This window comes from Rattus norvegicus, chromosome 10 (genome assembly GCF_021556685.1).
Source record: "Rattus norvegicus strain SHRSP/BbbUtx chromosome 10, alternate assembly SHRSP_T2T, whole genome shotgun sequence".
Taxonomy (NCBI): domain Eukaryota; kingdom Metazoa; phylum Chordata; class Mammalia; order Rodentia; family Muridae; genus Rattus; species Rattus norvegicus.
In genome coordinates this window covers 71,164,533-71,183,176 of record NC_141543.1, presented here as the reverse complement: position 1 = coordinate 71,183,176, position 18,644 = coordinate 71,164,533, and the positions used below count along the sequence as shown (strand labels likewise).

Here is an 18,644-nt window from a genome sequence, read left to right as displayed (position 1 = left end):
AAAAATTTAGAATGAGATGGGAAGAGGAAGGCAGAGGAGAAGCAGGGGAACAGGTTTGTCATTGGCTAAGCCGTCACTGTTGCTCAGGAAGGGGTGACCTCATGGAAAAACAGCCTCCTAACACCAGAGAGAAGAGCCCTCACGTCCCAGGGGCAGCTGCCCGTGTGAGCTGCACGAGAAGCTCAGCAGGCAGGGCAGACGGGTCCTGCAGGCCTGCCCCGAGAACACACTCTAAATAGATCTACACACATCCTACTCAACTCCCTACAACAGCACTGTTTTGTATAAAAAAATAATGTCTAATCTAAGAAAGGTAGAAACCAGAGGAGCAGACTTACATCTGGACAGATTTTTACCTCAGAAGACAAAAAAAAACAAAACAAAACAAAACAAAAAACCTCAAGATCACAGTACACAGTAGTTATTTATTTAAATACTTGAAAAGGTCAATGATGGAAAAAATAGGTTTATTGTGAGAGTTTATATTCATTAGATTTATTTTACCATTAAAAAAATGTTGCCTCTAGGTTATCCTGGCCAGATATAGAACAGTTCATGACACATGCAGCTACGGCAATATACTACACAGACACAGCCATGATAGGACGGTTTTCACTCTGGGTGAGTCAGCGGTGGTCAGGGTGGCTTCTTTAATAGAACTAAAAACATTGATAATATACAAATTGTTTTCCCCATTTGACTGAAAGGGCTATAAAATCCACACTCTGACAAAGAAGCAATGTGGTGACACGGGTAACCTCCGCTACCTGTTTCTGCCTCAGGTCCTCAGCCACATACTCAGCTCCACAACTTTCTAGGTTTCATGATGGCTTTAATGCCGGCCTACCACAGTGACGGAAACAGAGTGGTTTTGGAAAGCTGACCTTGACTCCTGTGTGATCTTAAAAGTGGAGAGAAATGGCTATAGAAGCCAAAGGCTCATTCTGAGTCCCCTTGAAATAACGTGTGATACCTGAGTAAACACAACCCCTGGGACTGAACCTAGCAGGTGGGCCACACAACACTACTGGAGAAATGTCTGGAAATACCATTTCTAGAAGTCGGTTCAGGAGACCATATCTTGCTTGAATATTTACATTATTTACAGAATATTCCCTTTTGGCCTTTGAAACTTAGCCATTTATATTTGGCTACTAAGATGTTTTCTTTCCACATGCCAGCCAATACTGCAGTCATTACTATGAGTAAAATACTCTTATGCATGAATTACTAATATTAATAAAGTAACTCTGCATGTATAAATATCTCAGTGTCTCTAGCAGAACTTAAAGCATTCAGGATGTACATAGAAGTGTGTGTGTGGGAGGCCGGTTCTTGATCTTAATCATCGCTGTTTCAATAGTGCTCTGTACATAGCAAAGCCCACGACTGCAAAGACAGTAGCACCAAAGCTTGCTCGAAGCCAGAATGTTGAGCTCTTGAGGTCAGCTTGTGTCACGTGCCTGCAGTTAGAAAATAGAATTAATATTTAAAACATTATTAGTAGGAAAAAGTCACAGTTCTCATCTAGCAGTCTATCTGGGGAAGTATTAGCACACTTGTCAGGCTAATTGCATACAGTAATGCTTGCCCAGAGCATTTATCCGTATGGCTATACACACAATAGAGACATCGGCAAAGACAAATGTCTTTACAATTAGCTACTACTTGGAAGTCAACACCTAAAATTTTATATATTTTTGTCACATGGGAAATGAAATCAGATAAATCATCTGAATACTTCTCAACGTTATCATAGTCCTTCAAAATGAGAATTAGGCTGGAGCCTCTCATTTTCAGGGCCCATCTGTTCATGGAAGGTGAGGAAGACAAGTCTTCTCTCTTGTAAGCAGTTAATTGACAAGTGACGGTACTGTCTCAAGAGCAATGAAATTTACCCTCTAAAATATACCCAAGAAGGAAGGGAAGATTGACCAGTCTGCATTAGTTTGGTTACTGCTAACCAAAGAGAAAAACCCCCAAAACTAAACCCAACAAACCTTGATGTTAGTCAGACAGGCAGTGATAACGACAGCAAATGAAGGGCATGATGTAATGTGATGCATCAAAGGGTAATGGCACAGAAGAAGCCATATTATGCATAACAAGAACAGGGACAGCCTGTGCCACAAACTCAGTTTGTGAGCATGCTCAGTTAATAACGCTGCTAAGCACCCTCAGGCATCTCAAGTATGACAGCTTACCACAAACAGAACAGAGCTTAAAGCAACTGTCTGAACACTGTATTTAAGTGTCAGTGAAGAGAGTTAGGCTGGGCTTTCAGGTAAGCGGACACAACAGAGGTGCTACGAGAACTTCCAGAATTAAAAGCTCAGTTTAGATAGTCTTGGCGACTTTACAATTAGGCAGGTTTGAAGCAAGAGTCAGATCATTAAAAGAAGATGACACTGTCATATGCAAAGGAATTAAGAGCTAAGAGTTCAAACTGTATATAACTATTAGCCTTAGTCACAGCTATACAAGTTGGGTTAGTTCTCACAAATGCAACCTGCTCTTCCCTAGAAACCACTGCAACACAAGCCAGTGCCCCATGCTCCTCACCACAGGCAAACAACACATGCACTCCACATCTCATCCTTACCACAGTCTCTTTTCCCGTAATTATGTTTTACACAGCAAAGTGGTACCACAGCTTCATTCTACATTCTAAGTTAGTTCTTCTAGCAGGCGTTGTTTTTATTTTTTAAAAGGTTAGGGAACGAGAATATTTAGATCTGTTTTTTCTAGCTGGGAAGATTCTAACAAGGCCAGCCCATTGGTGATGAGAAATGTTACCTGTTGTCAAGAAAAATCTGACCACGGGATGACTCCATGAAGATGGAATCTTCTACAGAGCGGACGGCGTGCACCTGGTGAGTAATACTGCCTTCGTCGTCCGCTAACAGCATGGCGCCCCACTCAGCTACCCGGGCTTTTAACCTTTCACACACATGCACACAGTTGGTAGTTCACAGCAGAGCTCACCAAAGAACAGGACTCAAAATAACATCTCTCAATTAAACATCCTACATATATTTTGGGTTGCTTTTCTATCAGATTGAATTTTATGCTTTATATATTTAAAATATATGTATTACATAGATAAATGCCGAGTTATAAACAATCTCTAAGTACTCTTAAAACATTCATCCACTGAACAAGGAGACAAAAGCTGCTACATGCATCTCCTATATAACCCTAGGAGGCTGGTCTTAGTATCCATGAGACACAAAGAAATCCTTCAAACCACTGCTGTATGCACCAGCTGACAACATAGGACAACCGCAGTAGTCACTAAAATGAGGTTAATCATCACTAGTTATGAAGTGTATGAACTTAGAATTTCAGAATGCTGAAAACTAAAAGTACTATCCATGAAAAAAAATGACTCCAACATTGCAAACTGTCAGATATCAAGAATTCACACTGAGATGAACAGTTTGCATTTCCAATAGTCAGAGATGACTTAAAGCAGTGGTTCTCAACCTGGGCCCTGTAGGGGGTCGAATGATCCTTTCACAGGGGCCACCTAAGACCATCAGAAAACACAGATATACATTACAAATTTTAACAGCAGCAAACTATCAGTTATGAAGTAGCAATGAAAATACTTCTATGGTTAGAGGTCACCACAACATGAGGATCTGAATTAAAGGGTCACAGCGTTGAGAACCATGGACTTAAAGTAACATCACAGGCTGAGAGTGTGTGAAGCTTTTGCTTCAACTTTTGCATGCTTATTATGGGGAATACTGGGGATAAGCTAGGGCCTTCACCGCCCATCGCTGATCTACATCTCCAGTTGTATTATTTTGTTTTGAGGCAGGGATTTGGGATGTGCCTTGAGCCTATGATCCTCCCACTTCGGCTGGAATTGTGGGCAGGAGCCACTATGTCCAGACAGCTTGCTTTTGTTTAATTTTGTCCTCTATTCTTCAATGTACAGGGAGAGAGGGATGAGCATTAAAGCTAGCCATAGTCCGCCAGCATCTGTCACAATTAGTTCTCACCAAGAGTCCTCATTTGAGTGTGCGCTTCGAGAAGCTCCTTTGTCGCTGTTGTTTTCCAGTGTTGTTACTTGTGTGGGGGTGAGGAGAATGTGGGGAGGCCAGCGCTGCAAGTGCAAGTTGGAGGCCAACATGAAGGGGTCAGTGTTCTCCTGCCATCAGGTGGGTCCCAGGGATTAAACTCAGGTTGTCATGCTTAATGGCAAGTGACTTTACCCTCCGAGCCATCTGGCTGCCCCTTGTTTGTCTTTGAGACAAGGTCTAATTCTGCCTCAGTCTTCCGAGATCTTTGATTTTAAGTATGCGGCCACACTCAGCTTCCTTTTTGTTATGTTTGTTGTTGTATTTTAAATATTTTATTAGATTTTATAATGTGTTTTATCTGTATGTATGCATGCCTGTCACCTTAGAGGTCAGAAGGAGAACACAAGGATCCCCCTGGATCTAGAGTTACAGATGGCTGTGAACTATCATGTGGGTGCCGGGAATCAACAAATGCTCTTCTAACCACTGCACCCTATTTCTAGCACATCTTCTATACTCCAGTAGTACTTTAATTAGTATTCCCCTATAATGTCGTACAAAGGAATTTGACATTTTAATCTTTATTCCTTTTATCCTCCCACTTATCCTTCTAACTATAACTCACAGGACACAAATACAGTGGTATTTTAACTTTACAACTCCATTCATGTATCTCAGGGATGAACTTTTAAGAAAATACTCTTAGATAAATGTAATTCACGACATTACATTTGTGTCTTAGGACACAGAAGTATTAGCCATAGCTTTTCTATTTTTCCAAATTATACATTTCGAGTTGAAAACTATCACAAAAGGTTACCAAAACTATAATCAAATTCTGATTCTATATATGCTATTAAAAAAAGGTTTCTAGGGCTGGAGAGATGGCTCAGAGGTTAAGAGCACTGACTGCTCCTCCAGAGGTCCTGAGTTCAATTCCCAGCAACCACATGGTGGCTCACAACCATCTGTAATGGGATCTGATGCCCTCTTCTGGTGTGTCTGAAGATGGTGACAGTGTACTCACACACATAAGGTGAAGAGATAGATGAATTGCATTAACAAATAAAAAATATAATAAGGAAAATAAAAATGAGGTGTCCTCACATTTAATTTCCTTTTTCTTCAAATTTAGAATGAGGGGTTGGGGATTTAGCTCAGTGGTAGAGCGCTTGCCTAGCAAGCGCAAGGCCCTGGGTTCGGTCCCCAGCTCCGAGCAGCAAGCCAAGCAGCAGAACTTGGCAGCAGAAAGAAAGGGGCTATGAGATCTCCCTCTATTACTAAGGAAAGCCACCTGAGGTCAGGCACGTGGCAGGCGTGTCCCTGAACAGAGGCTCAGAGAGGATTGTGTGAAGCTGTGGAGGTGAAGCCTGGATCGCCACAGAGAACCCCAAGAGGTCAGAGATGCCAGAGCTGCGGGACACCTGCTGAGGAAAGTTGTTACCAGAGAGTGGAGCCAACCAAAGAGAAAAGTGCTGCCATCAACAAAGGCGGCAGGAGTTGGAGACCTGAAGAGCACTTTGACATCTGACATGGAGATGCAGAATCTGTAGCTTGCCCACTACAGGTTTTTTGGGTCTTGCTTTGACCCAGTAATTCCTTACTATACCCCCTTCCCTACAGTTTTGAATGGTACTGTATCCTATGCCATTGTATGTTGGAAGTGTGTGATCTGATGTTTGGCTTTGATTTTATATGGTATTACATTGAACAGCTTGTATGAATCTCAGAAGAGACTCTGGACTTTGGACTTTTAATATTGTTCAGACTGTGACAGACTATGGGGACTTTTGAAGTAGGACTAAAAGTATTTCGCATTATGTTATGACTACAAGTGTATGGGCAGGGAGTGGAACATGATTCTACAGAAAAGAACAGACTAGATTCATGTGTTTGAATTCTTGGCTAATAGGGAGTGGCATCTTAGAAGGTGTGGCCTTGTTGGAGGAAGTGTGTCACTGTGGAGGTGAGCTCCAAGGTTTCACATATGCTCAAGTTTGGCCAACGTGACAGTCTCCTTCTGCTGCCTTTGGATCAAGATGCAGAACTCTCAGTTCCTTCAGCACCATATCTGTCTTCACACTGCCACACTTCCCACCATGATAATGGACTAAACCTCTGAAACTGTAAGCTGGCCTCAATGAAATGTTTTTCTTTATAAGAGCTGCTATGCTCGTGATGTCTCTTCACAGCAATTAAACCCAAAGACAAAACTGTGAAGCTATGTGTTCAGATATGTGTTTGTATGTAGCCCTTGCTGTCCTGGAACTCACAGCTCCTCCTGTCTCTGCCTCTGGAGTGCTGGGTTAAAACTGTGCTTTCTTTTGTGCATGTGTGCATGTGCCCCACTCTGTAAATCAAACACTTAGTGGGAAGTGGGAACCGTCCTCAGGAAATGAGACTCAGCTAAAAGTCCTTCAACAACTTTTAATGAACTGGGTTTTTTTCTGCTTATATTAATAATATTAATTAGCATACACTTAGCATGGCAACCGACAGTGACCAACACCAACTACTGTCAAAGCCTGAGAATGGAAGTCTCCATTCTCCTCTCGCCATCCAGATACTCTTCCTCGGGTGAGTAGTAAACGTAGGGTAAAGAATGGGGACACTGTCATCCCTCTTTTTCTGCTGTATTTGTTTGTGACAAGCTCTTGAACTTGTGGTAATCTCTGACCTCAGCACCACACCAGACTCAGTCTGTGTCCATTTTCAAGGACTTTACCTTAAAACTAAGACTGCAAAATAGTGGCATATACACATGCTTTGTTCTGGTAATTTCTTAAGTCTTTAATGTGTATTTGTCAATTACCAGAACATTTCACATTAAATTTTGGATTTTTGGTGGGGTTTTGTGTGTTGAGGCCAGGTGTGTAGCCATGGCTGCCCTGGAACTCAGAGCTCCACATGCCTCTGCCTGGACTGCTGGGACCAAAGGCCTGTGCCATCACAGGGTCTCATTCTAGTCCATTAGAACAAATTCTATGGTACAAACTGGCTTCAAACCCATGGTAATTCTCCTGCCTCAGCCTTTCTAGTGTTGGGAAGAGAAGCATGGGTAATACCATGTAACAAGCTCATGCACATAAAACTTCTGATTTTTAGTCTTTTGTAGAATCAGAAAGCCGGCCAACAGCAGTCCTACCCAGCGCAGGAGTAGAGCTGAACAGTGAGTGCCTCTTGCAGACGGGACTGTTCCAGTTGCCATCTCTCCTCACACTCAGGCATTTCATCCATCCACATCCTCACCTACAGTTCTAGGTCCTTTGGGAACTGAGTTTAGACCTCTATCCACCCAGCTGCTTTCCTACCTAGAAGAAACTTAGTATAGAACCCCTGAAGCTCACTGTACTTCTATCCAATACACGGAGAAGCAGCAACTGAGGAGAAGCAGCAACTGAGGTGAGAATGGTGCCCTCTGAAATGGACATTGTCCTCCTCCTTACCTTTCTGTGCTTTATCACCAGAAGTCAGTAATGAGTGCTGACACTATTATGACATTACTTCCCATTTTAACAGATGTGAGAAAGGGCTCACTTGTTACAGGATCTCGGTGTAGAACAAGTACATCAATTCACTGTGTCTCCAAACTATCTCACCTAGAAACTGACCGAATCAAGCTATGGGGAAAATTGTTACCAATGCTACAGAGAATGACTCAGTCTGCTATGACAGCAGTTAAGAGCTTCCAAAAACAGATATTGAAATGGTGTTTTATAATTACAATAAGCCAAGATGGGCTCACCAAGAATAAGATATCAAACAGAAGTCACTTTCTGTTCAGTAACAAAACAATCCACTGGTAAGTCAGGGGAATGTGACAAAAATTACAGACTGATTAAAAAAAAAATCCTTGGAGTTGGGGATTTAGCTCAGTGGTAGAGCACTTGCCTAGCAAGCACAAGGCCCTGGGTTCGGTCCCCAGCTCCGAAAAAAAGAAAAAAAAAAAATCCTTTCCTAAAACTCCTCCTGATAGCTAAGTATCTACAGTATGTACTAGATAATAACATATAAAGTATACTAGATAATAATATATAATATATTAAGTAACACACAATATATACTAGGTAATAATATACAATGTATATTAGGTAATAATATATTTTTTCTTTTTTTTTTTTTGAGCTAGGTTCTCAGGATGAAGTTTAGTCATGCCTCAAACTTACTTGTGTAAGCCAGGATGGCCTTGAACTGGAGATCCTCCTGCCTCAGCTACTTGAGTGTCTCAGCTTAATGATACAACAGTTTTTAAAATTTATTACTTATTGTTTCATTTTATTTTTTGAGATAGGTGCTTAAATAGCCCAAGCTAGCCTCAAACTCCTTATGTGAGTCAATTCCTGATCCTCCTACCTCAGTCTCTCAAGTGCTGGGATTACAGATGTGTCCCCCACACCTGGCTCAAGTGTTATTTTTTGCCAACTGAGTTTTACATTTATCACTGGCAGTTTCCTTCTTATGGCCTGTCCACTTCTTTTTTTCCAACATTATCAGTAACTTGAAAACGAAAACACATCTAATCTATGCAATTTGCAAATAACAAAATGATTGTTATATAATGCGACAAATTATAAAAATAATGTTTAAATGACTGAGCTAAAACAAATGGATTAAAAAGTAATATTTAGTAGAGAGATATATGTACCTATATTTACATTTCAAAATGTCAACTAAAATATTAAGAACACAACCAGAGAGGAAGGGACATGCGCTAATAGTGCTTCTGATGAAGAAAAGAACCAGTTTTGATTAACCGCAGTTAATAACACATGTCAACAGTGGGATGGGCCACTAAGAACGTTGTCATGTATTAGCTGAGGCCTGAACATGTGCCGGCTAGTTCTAGTCAGACAACACCTCCTGCACCACTGCTAGCAACTCTGTGGCACCTGCTAACTTACAGGGATTTCAGATGGCAACAATAAAAATGATGAGGTCCCTAAAAATCACCTGATTCTTCAGCCTGGAGGGGAAGAGTGGTTGTGTACTGTTCCAAGCACAGAGCTAAGTAACAGAGGGAAAGCTACAGGAAAAACATTTTACCTAAAAATTAAGAGCAAAAGCAAAACTTCTCTCCAAAGAAAGCTATAGCCACCTTTCAGGAAGCTGTGCAGAGAGCCGTTCGCAAGGCGCTAGCAGACACAGTTCAGAATCTCCTGGAGCTCCTCAGTTTGTTTGGTTTGAACTAGCCTAACACTTTTGCCAGTCACCATGGGGAGTCTGTCTGGTTCCTCCTTTACAAGATGCTCTCAAAAGAGAGGCAGAACTTTACTACCAGGCGAGCGGGTAATCCCTTCAAAACAGTACCTGAAGGGGCTACATTCCTATTGTGGAGCTGCTATTGCTCAAAGCATCCCTGAAACACTTGCAGAATGCCTTTAACACTTACAAACCGTCAGCATCTCCAGGCTCAGCTCCGACACTGGTGATGAGCACATACCAGATTATTTAGTCCAGTTAGAGTCTAGCCAGGATATAGATGTAGTGAGAGTATTCAAGGATGGACCACATAGCTGAGCCACTTTAAACTAAGTCTATTATTAGCCTGATCATCTGTTTAATCAAGTATAGCTCTTAACTATATTTAGATGATTTAAAAAAACAGTCATCCTTAGACATACAAATTTGACATAAAATATAAACTAATATCACATATGTTTTTAAATTTAAAAACATTTAAAAGGGTAGCATGAGAAGAATAATAAAGTTCATTGCTTTGAGAGAATAAATGCACCCCTCCCCCCATTTCAGTTTTGAGAGAATACATTACGTTCTAGGACTATGTCATAGCTTAGCACCTTAAGAATGACTTCAGTAAGCAATCTGCTTGTTTGGAGTAAACAGGGTTAATAAACTTGAGGGAGGAGGGCTTAGAATCCAGCACTACAGCTTTTTTCTATATTCCTTAAAACTTTAAAGCTGATTGTTAGTTTTGTTTCTAGAACCCTTGTTCTTTCAAGTAAACATTCCAGGTCCTTTTTTCCCCCAAAAGATATACTGGAACTACAAATGGTTTCAAGAAAAGAATACAATTCATATTAGCACGGTCTGCATGTGGTATGTCATAGGAATGTGAACTAAATACAGTACAGTGTTTTTGATTTTGAATTGACAAGTCTGTTCCTTACTACGAAAGTCCTCCTAGTCTACAATTCACACCCAAAGATTATAATATCCACGTACTTAGTATGTCCTCAGACGGAACAGATGGCTACTTTTCTAATGAAAAAGACTCAAATCTTGTTTTATAGTTCCCGAAATAAACCTATTAATTAGAAAACATTATTAATGATGATTCCCAAACTAAACACTGTCATCACATTGAGCCTTCCAGTGGAAGTTAGTGGGGGTCAGTTGGCTTTTGCTTTTGTAGTGAGTAGCTAGATAAAAATAGTTATCCACTTTTTCTTTTGTATTTTAACAGAATGCCTGGTACCCAGTAAATAAAGTTAAGAACCTGTTAAGAACTGCAGTGAAGACTTTGTTCTTTACAGATTGCAGCAAGTCTGAGTTGAGGAGGTTCTGACAGATGCAAAAGGTGCACCTGTTGCAGGTGCACATACAGCGTAACCGGGCATGGCTGTGAAAACACACAGAAGGACAGGGTTGAGTTTTCACTTAGCAATATGGCACAGCCGAGTGTGCCGACTTAAAAAAAAAGATTTAGGCATAAGCAACACTGACTGTAGAAAGGAGAAGGACAGTGTGGGGCATGCTAAAGTTGTGCAGAATTCCACATTTGCTGAAAGTACAGTGAGCAGGAACAGTTTCCTCCCTCCCTATAGGAAATCTAAGGAATATTAGCTAGCACTTTAAAAAACTGTTGGAAGGGGGAATGGAATCGCCATTAGATGAGTTTTAGTGGAATACATATGCACAGCAATAGATGGCACCCTCAACTAAATTAATAAAAATAAAACTTGAGTAAGCCATAGCACCAACTGAAAGGACAGGCTTGCTAGCATTTGAGTAAGCACTCCCTGGTTTTCCTCCTCCCTCAGCATACACATGCCTGAAAACCAGGAAGGAGAAGGGGGACAAACATACAAAAGCCAACCCTAGGAAGATATGAACTGCATCGTCTTTAATTCACCAAGCACTCTGGCTCCCAGAGGAAATCAGAGTGCTTCATAAATCTGTACTGGAAGAAATGCAGGGTTAATGTCAGCAGCTACAAACAGCAGCTGTAAGTATGACGGGTGACACTCTGGTAAGGATGTAACCCACAGTGAGCCAATTGAGTCGGTTAGGAATTGAAGAGCTTTCTGACTCCTTTCTGGTTGAGTGGAGTCTCACTGGTTAGCGCAGGCACCTGGGTCACCCACTTCACCTACGCCCTGACTAGAATGCAGGGGCTTTCAATGACTGCCAGTGGTCAAACCAAGCCATCACACCACCCATGACAAGGTACTGACGGGCGCAGAACCCACTGAGAAGAGCACCATCGGATGAATTAATGCCATCACTTCCTGTGACATCTGGTCATTTTCGGAGGCTTCTCAGTCAAAGGACTTGGCTTAGCTTGTGAGAGCTGATGAGACCACAGCGCACAGTGGCGTGGCTGTGGCCACTAGCAGCATCCCAAAAGTGCCTAACTCCCAATATGAAGAAAAACAAGAATCAATTTTGAGAATTAATGCTCAAGATATTTCTTTTAAAAACCTGGTTTGTGGTAAGGAATTGTATGTCCGCTACCAAGACACTGCCAGCTGTCATACTAGAATCCATTTGTGAAACTCGATCTGACTCTTCTACATGAACATGGCTCCACCCACCAAAAAGGAGAGGTGCAGACTGCTGAGCAACAGGGAGACGCTTCATGAGAAGTGGTTTGTAACTGATTACGTAGGGAGTGTCCGTATATGTACATTTATCATATATACACACACACGCTCACACGTGGGTTAGCACGGTGCATTAGAGGCCCAGCTCTAGGCCCGCCTGCAGCTACCTAAGCAGCTGGTGCGGCACGGACACAGCAGGGACAGCACGGTGAGTTACAGCTAGGCAGGGCATCTGACCAAGCAGTGCGTTTCTAGATATTTCTAAATATTAACAGCAAGGAAGGAGATTGGGCCACCCTATAAGAAAATGTAAACAAACCCCACAGAATCATAAAGAAAAAGTAACTTACAAAGCAGTTTTTAGAAAGACCCAGATTTTTCTCAAATTCTCTATTCTATCAGTGCTGCCCATGTCTCGGGAGAGGCTGCCTCTGTAATGATCCTCTCTGTAGATAACATACATGAGAGTTTTAAAGCAAAGGTAAAACAAGGGTTTTTAAATCTTATATTAATAGGAATGACTTGTCTTTCAATAAAGATAGAAAAGCAAAGGTTTGCTGTTTTTTTCTCAAATATTTAAAAGAACACCAGTATACTATGATTTCAAAAATCTATACAAATTAACACTTTTGGAAAGCATTAGTTTTTGTTTATAATAATATCTAATTATTATTGTTATATTTGAGTATTGCATCAATTATACTCTATTCTAGTTTTCATGAGAAAAATGACTTAAAGACTGACAAGAGAAATAAAGACTACATTCTCAACTCCTAAGAAACGCACTGCCTGAAAGCTGTTCATGTTACAAAATAGAACTGATACAAACAGTACTTGAGCTGGATGGCATTGAGATCATGCGGTTTTAAGGCAGTTAGTAAACTATGAAGATAACCAGTCATAGGCTTGTTTATATGCATGTATAGATATAATAAATGTACATGAAATATATGGCTATACAATGCAAATATTTACATAGTGGACATTGCACTTGTAACTTTTCACAGCACTTTAAAAAAGACAAATCCTGAATTCAGACATAAAATTTAAACTCGATGTAAATTCACAAAAGACTAGAATTCGGCACACACCAAAGGCACAGAGAATTTAAAAATGAACTTGTATTCACGTAGAAATGCCTGTGCTGGCTGGCGCTGTGCCTTATCATACTGTTGTTAGGACAGCTACAGCTTGCTCGAAACACACAAATATTCTGGAAACGCCACTTCTGTCATTTACGACACTCACACCGAATTTGCAGTTGCTCAAATTTAGCCCTTCTCATTACCAGGTTTCTTACTGTTGCTGAACACTTTGATGTGACAAAGACCCGCCATGGCAAATGGCATGCAATGCTACTGTGAACCATGCAACAGGAAAACGAAGACAGAGCAGTACTTACGGGTACATGGCCATCGTTGTCAGCTTAACAAAGATATCCTTACTGGGCGCATCAGCAGTGTTACAAGTGAAGGCTTGAGGCGGAGGCATTTTGTGTTTCCTGCAGAAATCAGTAGGTGAGACACTGTGTTCTTGCTTGACTTCATGCAGGTCTGACTTTGCAGCTACAATTAAGCAGGGAATTCTGCTGTCCATAAAATGTTGCTATGGAATAAAAAATTGAAATCAAATATTGATGTCAAATTCAAAAATTTCTATATAACAATGTAAATGAAAACACTTCCCCAGATAGGAGATGCAAGGACAATTCCAAAGGAGAAAATGAAGAGAGAAGCAGTTTGGTAGCACCAGATCAGTCTCCTTTCCCTATGCATGACCAGGACTGCTTCTCTCCTGTAGGTAACAAAACCCTAATTCTGCAGGGACACTGCACACAGCTACAATAATGCTGGACACAACATTTAACCAGAAGGCTGCCCATGTCTGTCTTCAGAATCTAAACTGCTGCTTGCAGTGGTTGCTTACTGTTCCCTAGACATTCATCTTTTCTAGGAAACTGTTCTTCAACTGTTACATGCCTGAATTTTCCAAGTTTTTGATATTAAAAACAATGCTACAATAAGTATTTTTGTACAGAGCGTTTTCCTCCCATTGACTCTTGCTGATAATCTCAGAGTGAATGATACACCTTGCAAGCCCCTAGTCTACTCCCTTGCTCTGACTGTCATTATTTGGGTAACTAGCACTATATATGCTATTTGCATTTCTAACAGCCAAGAAGACCTTCCATTAACGCAAAAGTTCTCAATCAGGAATACACATCAAAAATACATGTAATAAAAACATGTTACTGCTTATGACTGGGATTTAGTGTGGAATGAAATTAGGATTTTCAGAGATAGGGTACATGGCTGCATATATATACATGTGTGTGTATGTGTGTGTGTATGTGTACATATATATATAGTTTTGTTTTAGATGCATATATATTTTAAGACAACTCTGCAGTCTATTTTCTTGTAATTTCTGACTAGGAAATACCACATTGGAGATCGTTTAAACTGCATATAAAGTTATAATTAGTCATGGGCATAAGAACAAACCTTAAAAATCCTGGCGCAGTATTCAAATGACTTGGGATTGGTGACATCATATACCAGGCATACAACATCACAAACGATCTCAGCCTCAGTAAGAAACTCCGACTCTGAGATATCATGTAGCTTGTAAAAATAGAGATAATGGGAAACTAAGAATGGTAATATTGATATAAAAGTAACTTGACAAACTTCAAATAAAACATTATGAAAGTGTGCATAGTCCAAAACACAAAAAATGATTTACAAAGAACATAAAATATTGATAGTCAGCAATGTCTGCTGAATACAAATATTTAACACTACACAAGACAAACAATAGTTAATAATGAACTTACAAAACCCTTATCAGAAAGAATAAAATATAATGTCATAAAATGTCTAACATTTGTTCAATGTGATTATCTGAGAAAAACAAAGTATGGATTTTTTTTTTTTTTTGGTTTTGTTTCCGTTTTTTTGAGACAGGGTTTCTCTGTGTAGCTCTGGCTGTCCTGGAACTTGTTCATATTCCAGGCTGGCCTCAAACTCACAGAGACCCACCTGCTTCTGCCTCTGCCTCTGCCTCCAGTGCTGGGATTAAAGCGTGAGCCACCACTGCCCATTTGCATGGATGTTTATTAATACTTAGTTGTTAGAAGCGTTCCATAATTGGGGTTGAAAGGTTGTCTTATGAGAAAGCAGTTTCCTAAAGAGACAGAGCTAATCTATTGTGAACCAAATCTAAAATGGAAATCACAGCAACCAAGAAAAGCACAGAACTGTTCTACTATATTTCACCAACATTTTCCCTTCCTTTCATATACATTTATATTTCTACACTCCTCCCTGATGAACACATAAACTTGATTCAGATTACAGATAAACTACCAAGCACCAGCACTGGTTTCCTACTAATTTTTGGCCAATAACATTAGAACTTAAAACTAATATTTTGAAGCAATTAGTTTTTTATTTATTAGCATGAAAGGTATGTATGTATTTCATGTGTGTGAAAGTCAGAGAATAACTCAGTGAAGCTGGTTTTCTCCATTCAACTTTATGTAGGTTCACAGATCAAACAAACCTTTAGGTTTTGTGGCAAGTACTGATGCCATTTCACTAACAAGGACTTAAAACAAACACACTCAGGAGGCAGAGGCAGGATCTCTCTGAGCATGAGGCCAAGCCAGGCAAGGTTACAAAGTGAGTCCTCATATCAAAAAACCAAGAAAGAAGTAACAGAAAGGTGTGTGTGTGGGAGGGGGGAGATGGGACTGTGAATATTCGTGCATGTGCAGTAAACTACCTAATGTGGGTTGCTGGGACTCTGACTTGAATCCTCTGCGAGAACAGTACATGTGCACTGCTGAGGTATCTCTCTAGCCCTCCAGCAGTACATTTCGTTTTTACTATTTTACCAATTTGTTTATATATCTATTTATTCATGTATCAGTGCTCTGCTGCATGTATACCTGCACACCAGAAGAAAGCATCAGATCCCTTTATAGAAGGTTGTGAGCCACCAGTGGATGCTAAGAACTGAACTTCGGATTTATGGAAGAATAACCACTGCTCTTAAACACTGAGCCATCTCTCAGCCCTGTCTGGGTTTCTTACTATAAGGTAGCTAATATACAATTAAGTGCATAAATAGACTAATCACACAGAATCAGGAATTGACATTCCAAAGAGTAAACCAAATGAAAAGTAACACACGTTCAGCATACAGCCATTACATGAAAGCTAGTTTGTTTCAGACTAATTTAACAATGTACCCAATACTTTAAGTCTTTGCATCACAGAAGATCTTACCAACAAGTATTTCTCTTGTCCGTATACATAGACAGTGTTAATTGCATAATAGGATTTATGATCATCACGAATTTTCTTCTGCCTCTAAAAACAAAACCGAAAATCTCAATGTTTATAATAAAATATTAAAGTAACTTCTTTCCATCAGCACAAACCTTCGTTCATGTGTTGATGTATTATACACAAAAAGACATTCATCCCTCTCTAGCAATATAGTCTCTCTCACATGAAAACCATCTGTAAATAGTATTAGTCTTCTTAGTCAAGGGAATAGTCAGAACTAAGTCTCAGCACTCATTTGATATATGAACTTCATGCCACAGCCAGACTATACAATCTAAACTGTAACAATAGCTATACTCAGAACTTGGCGTTTGAGGCTAGCCTTGGATACACAGCCAGTTCCAGGCCAGCCTGAGCTACTAAGTGAGATTCTGTTTTAACAAAGTACCAACAATCCTGCTAAATATCTATCTTTTTTCACTGGTGTTATCTTTTAGAAAGTCAGTGTTTAGATAGGGATTAAATGACTGCATACCATGACTTCTAATAATTACTTAAAAAGATAATGCCTATGAAAACTTTTGTAAACATTACTACAAATGTTTGTTAGAAGAAATGCCATTCTGATAATCCTCACCATTAGGTTTCTTCCAAGGAGAGACTGAAGAACTCCAGTTTTTCCACAGCCTTTCACTCCAATCACATTACATCTGAACACATTTCTCTGAGTCTGTTTTTTCTGCAGGTCAATCTTTTTATCTCTTGTTACTGAAGAGAAAAACAAACAACAGGAACACATACCACTAAGGTTCGTTCACTCTGCATCCATTCCACCATCTATAAAATTGGGTATTGCTTCATCTCACTTTTAGGAAGTGTCTGATTTACAAGCTGGGCCGTGGTGGTGCTGACCACTAATCCCAGCACATGGGAGGCAGACACAGGTGGATCTCTGAGCTAGTTCCAGTGCAGTCGAGCTACACAGAGAAACTCTGTCTCAAAAACAAAGACAACACCAAAAACCAACCAACAAAGAAAACAAAACAAAGCTGTCCAATCAGCACAGCAAGGCACACATCTGTCTTGCTTTTGGGAAGTGGGGCCTCTCGTGAGGGTTTGAGGCAGGATTTCCTGTCACCTAGACTGGCCTCCACTCTCCACTAGCTGGCGATGACCTTGCTCTCGCTTTCATCTTTAAAGCTCTAGTGAGCAGAAAGAAGCAAAAGCTCTATCCCCTTTGATAAACAACAACGACGACCAATTGCCAAGTCATAAGCAAAATGAATGCAGACACAGAATGAGATGAGCTTATCTTTGTTCTTTGTAACCTTTGAAGGGATTTCTTTCTCTGGCACTCTGGATAACTTTGTTCACATTTCTGAATCCTTTTTAAACATTATATTCGCGTGTATTAACTATTATAGTAACAGGTCTCCTTTTCCCACATGTATACAGTGCGCTGTAATGGCAGTCACCCTCTCCACATTACCCTCTTGTTTCGTTCCCACTCCCACTGATACCCTTCTCCTTTCTAACAAGTCTTTCATACTTGTTTATTTATTTTTATTTCATGTGCATTGATGCTTTGCCTAAATGTATGCCTGTGTGAGGGTGTCGGATACCCTGAACCTGAAGTTATATACAGCTGTGATCTGTCATGTGGGTGCTGGGAATTGAACCCAGGTCCTCAGAAGAGTAGATAGTTCTCTTAATCTCTGAGCCATCTCTCCAGCCCCATTTTTGTGCCTTTTTATTGGTCCATTAGAGTTGCACACAAGAGTGTGAGGGGTTACTGACAGCAATAGGTACCTCACCGCTCACCGGTGGCTGTCCCACTGAAGAAAACATCTTTTCCCCCAGCAATCATTAACTAACTATCCATCCTCAATTGAGGTGAGGCCCTGTGAGCCCTGAGGTAGATGTACCAACCATGTACAGGTCCTGTATAAGTAATCAAAGCTATCATGCTGGGTTTGGTTTTTTTTTTTTTCTTTTTAATTAAAAAAAAGTAATTGTGGGCTGGAGAGATGGCTCAGAGGTTAAGAGCACTGTCTGCTTTTCCAGATTTCCTGAGTTCGATTTTCAGCAACCACGTGGTAGTTCATAACCACCTATAATGAGATCTGGTGCCCTCTTCTGGCCTGCAGACCAGAACACTATATGTAATAAATAAATCTTTAAAAAGAGTATTTGTGTATGAGTGTTTTGCCTGCATGTATATGCCATGGAAGTCAGAAGGGTCTGCCGATCTCCAGGAACAATTACAGATGGCTGTGGGCCACTATGTAGATGCTGAGAACCTAACACGGGCACTCTGAAAGAACAGCCAGAGCTCTTAACTGCTGAGCCATCTGCCATGCCATTTTTGTTTTGAGAGAGGGGTCTTACCTATCATGACTGGCCTCCAACTGATTTTTGCTGAGAATGACCTTGAACTGTTGCTGGCCTTACAGGCATGCCATGCACCACCATTCCCAGTTCCCAGAGCACTAGGGACAAGACCCAATGCCACATGCACACTACAAACACACTCT

General features: G+C 40.5%; 1 protein-coding gene across 18 annotated transcripts in view; it reads right to left on the bottom strand.

Moving 5' to 3' along the window:
• Positions 1 to 405: 405 nt before the first annotated feature.
• The window catches only part of Rhot1 (ras homolog family member T1), a 63,769-nt gene continuing 45,530 nt past the window's right edge, over positions 406 to 18,644 (bottom strand). For 2 of the 18 annotated variants that reach the window (XM_087572029.1, NM_001440125.1), the window contains exons 15-22: positions 16,748 to 16,878; positions 16,108 to 16,191; positions 14,320 to 14,439; positions 13,218 to 13,420; positions 12,166 to 12,261; positions 10,489 to 10,611; positions 2,797 to 2,940; positions 406 to 1,463 (exon numbers count right to left, since the gene is read on the bottom strand). In XM_087572029.1, coding sequence (XP_087428155.1) covers positions 1,346 to 1,463; positions 2,797 to 2,940; positions 10,489 to 10,611; positions 12,166 to 12,261; positions 13,218 to 13,420; positions 14,320 to 14,439; positions 16,108 to 16,191; positions 16,748 to 16,878 — 1,019 coding nt within the window. In that variant the 3' untranslated portion in view covers positions 406 to 1,345. Of the gene's footprint in view, positions 1,464 to 2,796; positions 2,941 to 8,637; positions 10,297 to 10,488; positions 10,612 to 12,165; positions 12,262 to 13,217; positions 13,421 to 14,319; positions 14,440 to 16,107; positions 16,192 to 16,747; positions 16,879 to 18,644 lie in introns of those variants that run through there. The other 16 variants (XR_015630609.1, XR_015630610.1, XM_087572032.1 and 13 more) reach the window with 9 other exon arrangements.